The sequence below is a fragment of the Tachysurus vachellii genome, chromosome 12 (assembly GCF_030014155.1).
Source record: "Tachysurus vachellii isolate PV-2020 chromosome 12, HZAU_Pvac_v1, whole genome shotgun sequence".
Taxonomy (NCBI): Eukaryota; Metazoa; Chordata; class Actinopteri; order Siluriformes; family Bagridae; genus Tachysurus; species Tachysurus vachellii.
In genome coordinates, this window is record NC_083471.1 from 4075933 (window position 1) to 4090932 (window position 15000).

A 15000-nucleotide genomic window follows, 5' to 3' on the forward strand; every position below is an offset into this window, starting at 1 on the left:
ATAAAAACGGACATGTCGTGTCTGTCTCTCTCAGGGTGTGTGCGGTATGTCCGTGGATGAGCAGCCGGAGGGCCCGATGTACGTGTATGAGTCGACGGTGCACTGCTCCAACCTCCTGCTGGGTCTGAACGAGCAGCGTGAGCGCGGTCTGCTCTGCGATGTCACAGTGCAGGTGGAGGGCAAGCAGTTCCGCGCCCACCGCGCCGTGCTGGCGGCCTGCAGCGGATACTTCCTGCAGGGTCTGGTGGCACACGGTGACAACGAGCTCATCTTCACCATGCCCGATGAGGTACAAACACACACGGGAGAACACACACATTAGTCCTGACACTATTGTAGATATTTCCACTTAGAAACCATGGAGCTGACTTTGGACTTTGGAAGTGATTTAATCAGTTTTGTGCTCAAGTGTCCATCAGGGAACATGTTATAACTTCATATTATGCTAATGGGTAATTTGCATATTCATAAGTTCCTATTCAAAAGCCCCTGTTTACACTTGACTATAGTACACAGTAAAGTTATAGAAGGGAAATGATCTATAGTCACACTCACTGGTGTCACCCACATGAGGATGAGGCTCTAGTTTCACTCCGATTCCCCTCAAGGATTCTTTATTATATCGTCTCCAGGAGTCATCACCGTCGCTGGTGTACAGACAAGAACAAGCATGTGTCAGGAGTAACGCACAATGATAACCATGGAAACATTTTGGAATGTTGTTTCTATGGAGACACTGACGTATTCAAACAAAAACACGTTTTTGAATGCTGTTACTATGAAAAAAGATAACATTAAAACGAGCGCAGATTTTTCTATATTGTTTCTATGGAAATGAACACTTATTAAAACAAGTGCAGATTTTTCAATATTGTTGCTATAGAAACGATAACGTATTAAAACGAGTGTGGATTTTTCAATATTGTTGCTATAGAAACGATAACGTATTAAAACAAGCGCAGATTTTTCTATATTGTTACTATAGAAATGAAATCTTATTAAAACAAGTGCAGATTTTTCAATACTGTTGTTATAGAAACCATAACGTATTAAAACGAGCGCAGATTTCTCAATATTGTTGCTATAGAAACGATAACATATTGAAACGAGTGCAGATTTTCCAATGCTGTTATTATGGAAACAATAACGTATTCCAACGAGAACAGATTGCTGTTACTATGGAAACCATAACGTTTTAGCAGAAGGGCAGTTTTCAGCCGTTCGTTCAGTGGTATACATTTCCGTTTTGTTTATCTCTTTACTTTCTGTACACATGTTACTTGTGGGTTGAAATCTACACACTCACACAAGCCCAGAGCAGGCTGTAGATATGATCTAAACCTGGAAACACATTTCACTTGTGTCTCCGTGTCACACAAGTCTGCCGAGAGCTCATTAACATGCACAGCTATCACACAAAAGACGTCTGTCTCAGACCGTGTTGCTTTTCAACGGGCTGCTAACAAGGACGCAAAGAAGAAAAAAAATCTTCAATAAGATCCATCGTTTTCTGGAACGTTCTTCATAACTTGAGCTAACCTTGGTAAGTAATATGAGGTGTCCCCAGGGAGGCAGAACCCTGTGAAGTTTCATGATCCCTTCACGTTTAATGCCCTTCGTAATTTATTCTTCTCGTTCTCCGACGCCCAGGTGTGAGTGCGAACGGCGGAAAAAGCGACACGTGATGTGTGGGGTGTGTGTGTGTGTGTGGGGGGGGGGGGGGTCGAAACCCCGGAGAGCTTGTCCTCACCTACAGCACAGAGTGAGAACTTGAGATATCGATGCAGAAAAACAGGAGCTTGTCAGCTTTAACCCGCTCCAGGACCTGGTGGAAAAGCAGAATTAACATAAAATTGTATTACTTTATTATTTTTTATTATTCTTGTTTTTGTTTTGTCCATATTTAAGTACTGAATATCTTTGTCATCATGTCTCACTACACAGTGGTGCTTAATAGAGTAGACACTTAGGACCTGTTGTGTCCGTTCACTTGAAATTCTATTATCCATTTAAGATTGGTGAGACTTGGAACAGCGTCTGATATGATTAATATTAGTCTTATGTGATTAAATTATTAAAGTAATATGACAGCGATGAAGGGAAATGACGATGAATTCATGAATGGAATATTTGTGTAAAGCTGCTTTGTGGCAGTGTTCACAGTTCTGAGATCTGTCCTTCTGCAGTAAATCTCCAGAACTCAACTGAAAATATATCTCACGAAGTGTTTAGGTGTTTTTTTAGTTTAGTTTTTTTTTGTTTGTTTTAAATTAGGGAATTAGGCTCCACCCACTTGGGGTCTAAGTGTAGATACAGATTAAAATATTTTGGGCACTAAACTGACACACAGACTAATTTCATGTCTCAGGAATTTACAAGGAGTTAGTGGATGTGTTTTGTCCCTTTTTGCTTCTTTTTTTTTTTTTTTTTGTCAATTATATCCCAACTCTCTCTGTCTCTGTCTCTCTCTCTCTCTCTCTCTCTCTCCATCTCTCTCTGTCTCTCTCTCTCTCTCTCTCTCTCTGTCTATCTCTCTCTCCATCTCTCTGTCTCTCTCTCTCTCTCTCTCTCTCTCTCTCCATCTCTCTCTGTCTCTCTCTCTCTCTCACTCTCTCGCTCTCTCTCTCTCCGTCTCTCTCTCTCTCTCTCCATCTCTCTGTCTCTCTGTCTGTCTCTCTCTCCGTCTCTCTCTGGCTTTCTCTCTTTCTCCGTCTCTCTCTCTCTCTCTCTCTCTCTCTCTCTCTCTCGCTCTCTCTCTCACTCTCTGTCTGTCTCTCTCCATCTTTCTCTGTCTCTCTCTTTCTCTCCATCTCTCTCTCTCTCTAAAAAATGTTGCAAACCAAAACCAACGTGTTAGAAAGATCAACTGAAGGCTGGGAAAAAATATCTCCTGCAGATGAAATGTGAAACAAAAGACCAAAGACTGTGAAAGCTCCCCTCCCCATCATCCGTGTTCATGCGACCTGCTGAGCTCTCTCTCTCTCTCTCTCTCTCTCTCTCGCTCTCTCTCTCTCTCAGTCTCTCTCTCTCTCTCTCTCTCTCTCTCTCTCTCAGTCTCCCTCTCTCTCTCAATCTCTCTCTCTACTTCGTCGAGATGACCTTGTTTATTGTTGAACAGAAGGGGCTGCGTTGGATTGGTGACATCATTGGTGTTAGCCAGAGTGTGTGCAGAGAGAGAGAGAGAGAGAGAGAGAGAGAGAGAGAGAGAGAGAGAGAAGCTATTAAGCAGCTCTTTGTTAGATTCTGAACACAAGCATGAATCTCTTCTCTGCTTCTTTAGGATTCTTTGTGATGTTACACAATCAGGTGATGCAGGTTTTAAACATTTCCTGTACGACATGTTTATACACTACAAATAACATGTTTATAACATGGTTATAGATTGTACTGAAGCTATTGGGCTTATTGCTTGGTCTAAGTAAAATATTTCTATATTTTATATATAAACTGGTGGTCAGAAAGTGTTGATTCACTGTTTAAAGCAGAGGCACTTTATATTTAATATTTAATATTTTCTTTGGAAGGAGTCTCCAGTGTCACTGCTTTGTAAAGTTCCAGTTATATACTTTTTATATACTATAAAATAACAGGCAGAATTATGTTTGATTTACAGACGTACACAATACCTGGATAAAAAGTAGGACTTTATGACGGTGTTCTTTAGTAGGTAAAACACCGAACGCGTGGGCAGGTTAATAAGAGCATATCACGATGCACTTATACACATTCATGAGGATTATGATTGATTCCAGTATTCGGTCTTAGATAGATAAAGAGATAGGGAGGAGTGTGTGTGTGTGTGTGTGTGTGTGTGGTGTGTGTGTGTGTGTGTGGTGTGCCACAGTCAAGGCACATTGGCTAAGCTGTGTCACTGTGATTCAGCAATGTTTGGTGTGTGTGTGTGTGTGTGCGTGCATGTGTGTGTTTGTGGTGGTGTGAGTGATTCAGCACTGGAACTCTACATACCAGTGGCCACATGGATTCCATCACCACTGAAACACGCACACACACACACACACACACACACACACACACACACACACACACACACACTGTATTGTTTTGACACAGGGTTTAGCATTGAACTCTGCGTTACTGTAGTAAAAGAATGCGGTGTCTAAACCCAACCCTGAGTTTAACTGCAACAACCAAAAGGAAAAATTTGGCAGTTTTAGTTTTTCATATAAACATAAATCAATTTAGTTTTTTTGTTTTTTTTTGGATTGGACAATTAAAACACACCAACAACCCATGCACGATTTCTTTAACCATAGACTTGCTGAGAACCTTCTTTAATTTTGCAGTGAGCGAGTAAGTAAGAGGAACCTTATCACACAGGTCTGCTTATATGGTTTCTGTCAAAAGGAGGTCACAGGGAGCTCCAAGGCTTCATCGGTGATAGCCGGACGTCGTTCGGTCGTTGCTACGGCTTTTAAAAAGTATAAAAGCGGATTAGTGAGAATTCGGATGATAATCTGGCTCGGTTTTGTGTAGTTTGATGTGTTTCACTGGAGATCGGTGGAATTTATTTTACTTAGGTACAGAAGCATTGTGACAAACTTCAACACCGGCTTAACAGTCTAATCAACTATCACTGTAATTCACAACAGTATAATAATGCAACAGTTGAGAATAAATTATTATAACTGTTAAACACACACACACACACACACACACACACACACACGTGCTGAAACGTCTTTAAAAGCTTTACCATCTCGCTGCATTCACTACAGTAACTGAACATTCTTAACATTTCAGACAAGAAAGAGTTTTTTCTTTCAGTGTGTGCCATGCTGAAGTAATTATCGCAACCCAGAGACGTGTTTAGACTTTGCATATTTTAGCTCCCAGGGGCGTTTAGTGACGGAGAGGTGGAGGGGAAAGAAAGAAGCATCACCTTTTACATTAGCCCTAAAACTGAATATTCTCAGGAAAGCGGTTCGATGAAATCTCGCACACTTTTCACTGCTCCGTCTTTGATTTAATCTACATCTGATTTGACAGAATTTTTTTATCTTTTTAACTGATTATGGATGTGAGGAAATGCATCTGTGGGTTTAAAATAAGTCCCGAACGAATCGTTCTATCGTAAAAAGATTCTTTCGATTGAATTAGCCGCAAGTCGATCCGAATCAAACCTTCTGCGTTTGTACACACTGGTTTACATCTATTGTAGTTCCAAAGAAAACAAACTTGTCCGGGTTAAATATTGAACAGTTTACGCACTTGACTCACTCACTGAATCGGATCAGTGAATCATTAGTCAATCCAATAATGCACTCATACTGTACGTAAGACTACATTGAGTTTGTTTGTAATGTTTTAGAGGCTACAACAAAACTAATAACGTATAAATATTCTCAATTTACAATAGTTGTGACATTTTTTGTTGTTTTAAAGAGATTGAATCGATTGAATTGGATATTCGATTCATTGAAACGGACGGTAAAATAATCAGTCGATTGAATTGAACTCAATACAATCGAGGAAGTTTTTTGTGTTAACCTTTGGCTGTACACTCGCAAGGTTTTGTTCTGTAAGACTGACAGCTGAGCTGCAAAAGGAGGTATGTGCTAGTCATCACACCAGAAGCTAACGTTGGAAGTTGCTTGCTTGTCAACCTCGCCCTAAAGCACCTTTCATTACTTGTTAGCCGAGGTATGACACGATTAGAGCTGCTGTTGATGACGAGCAATGAGTGTGTGGTTTTCGGAGGAATCCGAGGACATGACTCGGTCAAACTAAATAAAGACTAATCCTTTTCTCCGGTCTGTCTGACAGCCAGGCCTTATTTGGAAAAGAAGTTGTAAGAGCTGAGGATTTAAGAAGAGTTGAAAAGGTTAATGTTAGGCAGGTATTAATGGTTCTCTCTCTCTCTCTCACACACACACACACACACACACACACACACACACACTCATTGTCAATGGGTTAAGATCTGTAATCCAAAGTCTCCACACATTTTGCCACACTCGCAAAGACTAGCTTTGGATGATATTATGAGATTGAAATCATAATGCATAATATTACATAATACAGTTTTCTGAAATATTGTGGATTTTGATGTATTGTTTTATAATTTGTTTTGTTAGGGTTTTGGGTGCAAAAAAAGGCCTACAATTCATTCATTAATTATTTTTGTACTAAATTAAATGATTTTTTATCCTTTTTTATTCCGTTAAATATTTGACATTTATTTTAATAGATGAATATGAGGAATTAATATTATAATTAAGATTTTTTTAAATATATAATGTATAACAAATTTTATGAATGAATATATTTTACATTATTATGAATGTGTTTATTTATTGTCGACGAGTGTGTTCTTATTTCTAACAGTTTTTCATGAAAACTGGATATTATGATACACATTGGGGTCACGGTGGCTTAGTGGTTAGCACGTTCACCTCACACCTCCAGGGTTGGGGGTTCGATTCCCGTGTGTCTCCCGTTGTGTGTGTGGAGTTTGCATGTTCTCCCCGTGCCTCGGGGGTTTCCTCCGGGTACTCCGGTTTCCTCCCCCGGTCCAAAGACATGCATGGTAGGTTGATTGGCATCTCTGGAAAATTGTCCGTAGTGTGTGATTGCATGAGTGAATGAGAGTGTGTGTGTGAATGTGATACACATTCTGTATCCTAGTAACACTTTCTATCATTTTTGCCATTTTGCTCACCCCTTATTTACTATCCCATGTTTTTCTGATATACAAAGTTTCTTACTTTGTCTCTTAATGCAGTTTATAAGGTTTTATTTAAGTAATATTGTGCAGTATATAAGATTTTAAAAGGCTGTTGTGTCATATCCTGTCATTCGCTATATAGTGAGCACGTAGTGAATAGGAAGCTTTCCACTTTACTTTGATATGATTCATCTGAAGTAAGAGCTTTATCCTGCTCGGGCTTGTGGTAGATTTATTAAGGTCACCGGCAGCGAGGAGATACTTTTAACGTGATTAGAAAATAGACTGCAGATAAATATTTATAGTGTGATTATTTTGCCTCTTAATATTCTTTGTTTAAGAAAGCAACCACTTCCTGTAGTTTAAAACATGCGACTACATGCAGCGCGACTGCTAGCACATATCTTTGTTTGAGATATAAAGATTTTAGTCTAATTAATATTCAGATCTATTAAAGTAGTTCACATGTGAAGGCATGAGTCTGCAGGTTGAACAGGTTTACTCTCAGAGTGCACCTGCGCTTTAATAAAGCACTTATTTAGTCTCTCGAGTCCTTAAATACAATAATATATGTCTTTGATGAACCCCTTTTTAATACTTTAGAGTTTTGTTTTGTCTGCAGCACTTTAAGTGAATAAACAAGAATAAAACAGAAGAAAGTCCAGGTGTTGCAAAGCACGCAGTGTTTATAGTCAGTAGGCAGATACAGGAAAGAGGCAGAGACTCGGGAGACGAGAGAAAGAAAGACTAAAACAAAGAAGAAAAGGGAGAAGGATTCTGTCTTCCTCACACACACTCTCATACACACACGTTAAGCAGCTGTGAGACAGGAAGGACGTGTTGCTCGGCTAAAACAAAAAACAGCAGCAGTTCGGTGTTTCAGAGAGTGCGACCCCTTGTGAGATCTCTGGAGGCGCAGAGGAAGTCCTCGCGCCGGGGATGCCGAGGTCGCGACCTCTCACTGTCTGTAGCTCTGCAGTTAATCTAGAGTCTGGAGGGATTATTTATTACACTCCGATTTAATCCTCAAACAAAGCGAAGTCCTCAGCACCACCAGAGCAGCGTGAGACGGTGTGTGGATGTGCTGTAAGCACTTCATTAAAAGGGAAATCACATTCCTGAGTCGAACTCAGCGTGTGCTCTTATTGTCCTTTGTTACAGCTTTTGTGCAGAGTAAAAAGCCAACCCCAGAGTGTGAAGTCATCTCTTCTTCAAATTTGCAGATTTCTATTAGATTATACTAGCAATTGATATTTATTCAATTCGGTTTTTCAGTTTTATTTGTACGGCGCTTTTAACAACGGACGTTGTGTCAAAGCAGCTTTACAGAACACAAGAAATGTAGTACAAAAAGTTTAATATACAAAGAGTAATATTATACAAGAGATCAAGATTTATATTAGACATATTTAAACGTGTTTGTATTTATTCCCTATGAACAAGCCTGAGGTGACTGTGGTGAGGAAAAACTCCCTTAGATGTAAGAGGAAGAAACCTCGAGAGGAACCAGACACCTAACGTGAATCCTCATTTAGGTGACACTGGAGGGTGTGATTATAAATTGTTAAAAACACCAGAGGGTGTCCATTCATTCATTCATTCATTTTCTACCGCTTATCCGAACTATCTCGGGTCACGGGGAGCCTGTGCCTATCTCAGGCGTCATCGGGCAACGAGGCAGGATACACCCTGGACAGAGTGGCAACCCATCGTAGGGCACACACACACACACACTCTCATTCACTCACACAATCACACACTACAGACAATTTTCCAGAGATGCCAATCAACCTACCATGCATGTCTTTGGACTGGGGGAGGAAACCGGAGGTGTGAGGCGAATGTGCTAACCACTAAGCCACCATGCCCCCCCACCAGAGGGTGTTATTATGAATAATGTCCTTTTTACAGTCAGATACAGTCTGACAGTACTGACGAGGAGGTTGTTGTCCTCAAGGACCACATGGAGTTGGCATCTCCTCTTTGAAGGTCTGAAATCTTCATGGATCAGAATTCAGCTGGAGCTTTTATATCGCTCGATACCTCAGGATCCTCACAGGGTCGGTCTCTTCTCAACGAAGAACCAAAATCTTCATGAAGCGAACATTATTCGGATTTTATCTTTTTTTATGTGTTTAAAATGATTCTGAATGTGCAGACTGACCATAGCAGTCGTTATAAAAAACTTAAAAAATGAATGGTTAGAACAATGAAAACAATATTACAATATCAAACAATATTACAACAATATTACTGTCACGGTGAGGCAAAGGCGAGTGAGGATCCAAATGCAGTTCAGTCTTTTATTAATCCAAAACAAGAAACAGGCAAACAGACGGGCAGGCAAAACAGGGCAGAACACTGAGCAAACAGGAACATAAACATTCAACAACGACCAACACCAGGGAAGTGAACAAACAGAGTAGATATAACAAACAGGAACCAATCACAACGCAGAGAAAATCAGAGACTAAGACGACACACCTGGGGGGGAGATAGAGTGCAATTAGTGTCCATGGTAACAAATGTGTGGGCCGGAGCAAACAATTAACAGCAAGGCAGACAGCAGACAGCAACAGGGCAAAACACAGACAGACTCATTACAATTACAATAAAAAGCTCAAAATTTTTCGACTGCTATTCCGCAGCTATAAGCGAAATGGGTTGTTAATATACAAAATAGATGTAAATTACAAATAGATGTAAAATTCTTCTAAGGCTGTTGACTTGAATATGATTCATATAGTTTAATATTGATTTATAGATATTCTTGTAGCTTGTGAACGTGTGCTGTCTTATTGTGCTACGCTATCAATATACAGCACAGATTTTTTATATATATATATATATATATATATATATATATATAGATATTATACAGTCTACTTTGATTTATTGATGCTTTGTTTACACTTTGTTTTATTGGTGTTGGTCAGTTGTGTCATCTTGGGATTAGAAACTCATCTGAACACAATTGTGCCCTTTTGTCTGGAAAGGATGTACAGAAAATAATGAAGTGAGTCACATAATGAGTCTGGATTTGATGGCTAGTCATGTTAGTCAGCAGAATTTATGTCTCAGCTATCTTCCTGTGCCGCTGCTGTGTGCGTGTGTGTGTGAGTGTGTGTGTGTGTGTGTGTCTGTGTGTGTGCACTCAGCATCATTGTCATGCATGCTTTTGACTCGTTAGCATTCATGACATGCAGGAATTTCGCCCGAGCGCGTTTGCATCAATTAGACGTCTCCGCTGTAGAGGACCAAAAGGGTGATGTAGGAGAATAGTAGAGTTCAAGCGGAAGAGTATGTAGAGTGATAGGGTGGGGTGAGATGATTGTGTTTGTGTGTGTGTGAGTGTGAGAGAGAGAGAGAGAGAGAGAGAGAGATTTGGGGGTCGACTGCATTCCATGATCGGTTTATGGAAAAGGGTTATTTTGGCGGGATTCCTCCTTGTTTTGTCATGCTCTGTGAGGTCTCTTTATATTATTTCCTACTATGATATGACCACTTAGGGAAAAAATGACACAGAGAGAGAGAGAGAGAGAGAGAGAGAGAGAGAAAGAGGGAAAGCAGCTCTAGATTAGAATAAATGACCCAGATCTGTCACGCTGATATATGGGGGTCTTTGTGTACGTATAGTAGTCGCTGTTAAGAGCACGGCGCTTCATATGTCAAAGTCTTTCTGTTAATGAGCCTCGCTTCCTTAATTTCCCCCACGTTTCTTCAGTAATCGTCTTTCATTTCCTCATTTTCTTTCCACCGTAGTGATCTGTGGATGCCTTTATGTCTTGTGTGTGCGTGTCTCTCCTTTATCCCTCTCACTATATCTCAAACCCATTACTCCTCCTTCATTCCCAATCTCTCTCTGATTTGGTGTGTCTGGATAGGAAAGGATGGTGTGTATGTGTGTGTATGTGTGTCACAGATGGTGCAGGCTCCATAGTGATGTGCTGCTGTGGGCTGCAGCTGCTGATGTCAGCTGAAAGCAGATCCAGCATGCGCTCAGCACTTCTGCTCTCCCAGAGAGATAGGACAAAAAAATAGAAAGATAGAGAGAGAAAGATACTCTTAGTTATTTCCCTTTCCTTCTTTTTTCTTTTTAATCCTTTCTTCTTTAGCTCTGTTACACTGCTAGCGTGTTCATGTGTGTCCAGTCAGCTCTTCCCTCCCCCATTTCTATACACACACACACACTTCCATCCCCCACCAGAGATTACGAGTCAGCAGCTTCCTCTCAACAATGACTGATCACTGCTGCTGCTTTCACCCCGTCTGCATCTCTCTCTCTCTCTCTCTCTCTCTCTCTCTCTCTCTCTCTCTCTCTCTCTCTCTCTCTGCCAGCTCCTACAGTTACCTACTGGAAGCCAGACGGTCATGCCCGCCTTGCTGCTCGTTATTGCCCGTGAGATGTGTTTAAGACTTAAAATTGTCATGTACATAGGAAAATCCTCATGCTGCCGTGCTGTAATCTCTAATTTCAGGAGCGAATTTACAAACAGGACTGAATGTCCTTCCATAATGACATCATCCCAACCCACTCTGTTTCTCTCCCTCAGACACACATTTCTTGCACTCCTTTGTTGATATCCAGCTTCGCTTTACAGATTAAGATTTATATCCAACAAACACAAGCTTGTCTTTATCGGATAACATCATACGCTCAGGAATGGTTGCACGAAGAGAATAAGGTTTCTATTAAATGGTATCATGTGGAGAGATTCAGAATCAAGATCGGATTTTGCTGCGGTCACTGTTTACACAAGCTACTTGTAAATTAGTTTTTATTAGATTAGATTAGATTAGATTAGATTAGATTCAACTTTATTGTCATTACACATGTACAAGTACAAGGCAACGAAATGCAGTTTAGGTCTAACCAGAGTCCAATAGTAGCGAGTGCAGGATATACAGTTTTTACAAGATTTAAATAAGTTAAATAAAGTGGTAGTATAGAAGTAGTTTGTACTATGTGTGTGTGTACCATGAACATAATATACAGATGGCTATAATTATTACTGAAATCTACAGAAGGATGTAACAAAATATATGGCTATTACTATAAACAGTAATTTACAGATGTGTATGTACTATGAACATAATATACAGATGAATATACATGTACTATGGATATAATATACAGATAAATATATATGTACTATGAACATAATATACAGATGAATATACATGTACTATGGATATAATATACAGATAAATATATATGTACTATGGATATAATATACAGATAAATATATATGTACTATGAAGATATACAGATTAATATATATGTACTATGAATATAATATACAGATTAATATATATGTACTATGAACATAATATACAGATGAATATACATGTACTATGGATATAATATACAGATAAATATATATGTACTATGAAGATAATATACAGATTAATATATATGTACTATGGATATAATATACAGATAAATATATATGTACTATGGATATAATATACAGATAAATATATATGTACTATGAATATAATATACAGATTAATATATATGTACTATGAATATAATATGCAGATGGCTATTAGTATATGTGTATTAACGCAAGAAATAAATAAACAAATGAATAAATAAATAAATAAATAAATAAATAAATAGATAAAATTTCAAATCAATGGTACTGGAGACTCCTTCCGTAAAACATCGAATGACGGTAAACTTCATCATCTCAAAGTTATACGTAATATAACACGTTTATTATTTATTATTATTTAGAGTCCACTACAAATGCCCCATGAGTTGTTACTATGACGTCTTACAGTTGCTTTGGCTTGAGAACGTAATAAACGACGAGGTGCGTTGATAATTTTCACTTTCTGATTCAGTTACTGGAGTTAGAAAAAGTTCTATTCCTGGGATCAGGTGTGAGGACCAAACTTTATTAATGAGTTATGAATCATTACTTGACTTTAAATCATATCGTGTGTAGGTACTAGTTTATAATCAAAAATCAAACTTATAGGAAAGACATGTAGATATGAGAGTGAGGGATTTTTTGGTATTTCTGAATGTGCTGTTAGATATTAAACAATTTAAAGAGTTCATTTTGATCACGTTAGTAAGAAAATATGGAGTAATTATTTGCTAAGCTGTGTGTGTGATTGAATGATAGGGTTCTTTGCTAAGCTAGGTACATATTAAGTAGCTTATCCAGTGCTGGACATTGTTGCACGTTTGAGTCAGAATGTATATAGTAAAGCAGATGCACTGTGTGTGTATGTATGAGTATCCTGTCCTGTCCTGGTGTGAGTAATGTTTAGATACATATTTCTGCAAATGATTCACCAGGTTCAGGCATTCCCTTCTGCCTGGATCTGGCTTTGTTCTCCTTCCACATTTTCATGTTTTTCCACATGGAAATATTCACACACAGCTAACAGTGCAGTTCACAGTGCTTATTAATCTTTCCAAATTCAGGCTCTTGAGGACAACCAGCCAGAGTATGCTCGCAATTCCGCGAGCCTTCCCATGCACAGCTCTCTGTGTAAACAATAGGTCCAAACAGCGAGTGAAGACGGCTTTCTCCAGCGCTATTCAGAACAAAGTGTTTCTCCAGTGCTCTTGAGACTCTGTACTGCGATAAGTCACGTTGCCAGATTTTATGTCACCCAGGCAGAAAAAAGAGACCGCTTTGTATATGGAACAATACTGGCCCAGATCAAAGTTGAGTCATTGCAATACTCCACTGAGTAGAGAACACCTAGTAGAGTGTGTGGCTCATAGGCAGAACACTGGGCCAAATCATGACTCACATCTCAGACAGGCCGAGCCAATGTCAATTTCTGTCATACAAATTGCATACATTTTTATGTTTTTATTATAAAAAGGTTATGGTGTTAGATGAGACATGAACGGCAGTTAAATTCTGAGCATCAATAATATAATTTTGAGAGGGGCAATAGGAACAAAAACAATAGCGACTGCTTTTTGTTTCATGCATGTACTAAATAATTCCAGATACTGATTAATACCTGATTCTTAACCCAGATTCACATTAGGTCTGTACACTAATATTGTACTGTAAAGCAGCACGACTTTGCAGATATTCCCCTAATGTCCAGCACTGGGTTCAAAGGACAGGTTTCAATCCCTTTTCTTCATCCATCGCTCATGCCCAATGCATTTGCCCTGACAGTGCCCAGACAGTTCCATATGGTCCTCACTCCTTGCACTGTCATACCACCAAGGCTAGGCAGGGGGCACCATCTGTTCAGCCAGTCAGATGATGAAAAAGTCCAGACCAGGACAGAAAATAGTCAGTCTGGGACGAGGGGTGGAATTTGGGTGATTGTTACCTGCTGGTCTGCTGCTGCTATTTTCGGCTATTTTATACCGTAGAACATTCAGTGCTGACCTAATGTATGATTATTGTTGATGGTCATTAGACCTGTCAGTTTGCCTCTGCACACTCCAAATGCACAGAACAATGGCATTGCTGATTGTATCATTAACATTTTCCACTGTGTTTTGTGTGTTTGTGTGTGCAGGTCACTGCCAGGGGCTTTGCTCCATTGTTGCAGTTTGCCTACACAGCCAAGTTGCTGCTCAGCCGTGACAACATCCAGGAAGTGATACGCTGTGCAGACTTCCTTCGCATGCACAACCTAGAGGATTCCTGCTTCCGTTTCCTGGAGGCACAGCTGCGGAGTGAGGAAGATGGGGCCTTGATCTGTCAAAAGGTGGCGCCGGAGAGCAACCATTCAGAAGATGAGAACATGCAAGCTGAGGCATCAGCTATGACGACGAATGCACCGGTCACTTGGGCTGCTTCTCCACGCTCCCGTCGCCATCCCGATGCCCTCAATGCTCTGCGGCGGCCAGACCATGAGCGGCTTGTAGCCAGCGCTGATTTCCCAGATGGTCAAGTGGACTCGGAACAGCAGGTCACCTCGGATCTGCCACGGTGCCCCAAGTACAGGAAGTACCAGCGGGCTTGTAGTAAGCACAACAGCAACGAGAGCTCCTCACACACCAGTAGTACCTCAGGTTTCCCAAGCACATTGCTCAGCGGGCCAGCTGTGACTCACATCAAGCAGGAGCCGCAGGAGGGCGAGGATGAACCCATCACATTGGGTCTGTCAGGCGATGAGGATGATGGCAGGGACAAAGACAATGACACTGCCGACATGGAGTTGGATGACAATGGACTGCATGGTCTCTTCAAGCCTGCCAACACTTCCCAGCAGCTTAACGACAGCAGATTGGCCTGCAACCAGGTCAAAGCAAGCACTCAGGGAGAGCACAAAAAGGACTACAGGCCTTCACAGGTGCCTGTGGCCTTCCCCAAAGA

General features: G+C 40.2%; 1 protein-coding gene across 1 annotated transcript in view; it reads left to right on the top strand.

The window, feature by feature from the left end:
• The window catches only part of bach2b (BTB and CNC homology 1, basic leucine zipper transcription factor 2b), a 98960-nt gene that overhangs the window by 72792 nt on the left and 11168 nt on the right, over positions 1-15000 (top strand). Inside the window, exons 2-3 of the mRNA XM_060883268.1 lie at positions 35-289; positions 14198-15000. The exon at positions 14198-15000 is cut by the window's right edge and continues 640 nt beyond it. Coding sequence (XP_060739251.1) covers positions 47-289; positions 14198-15000 — 1046 coding nt within the window. The 5' untranslated portion in view covers positions 35-46. The remainder of the gene's footprint in view (positions 1-34; positions 290-14197) is intronic.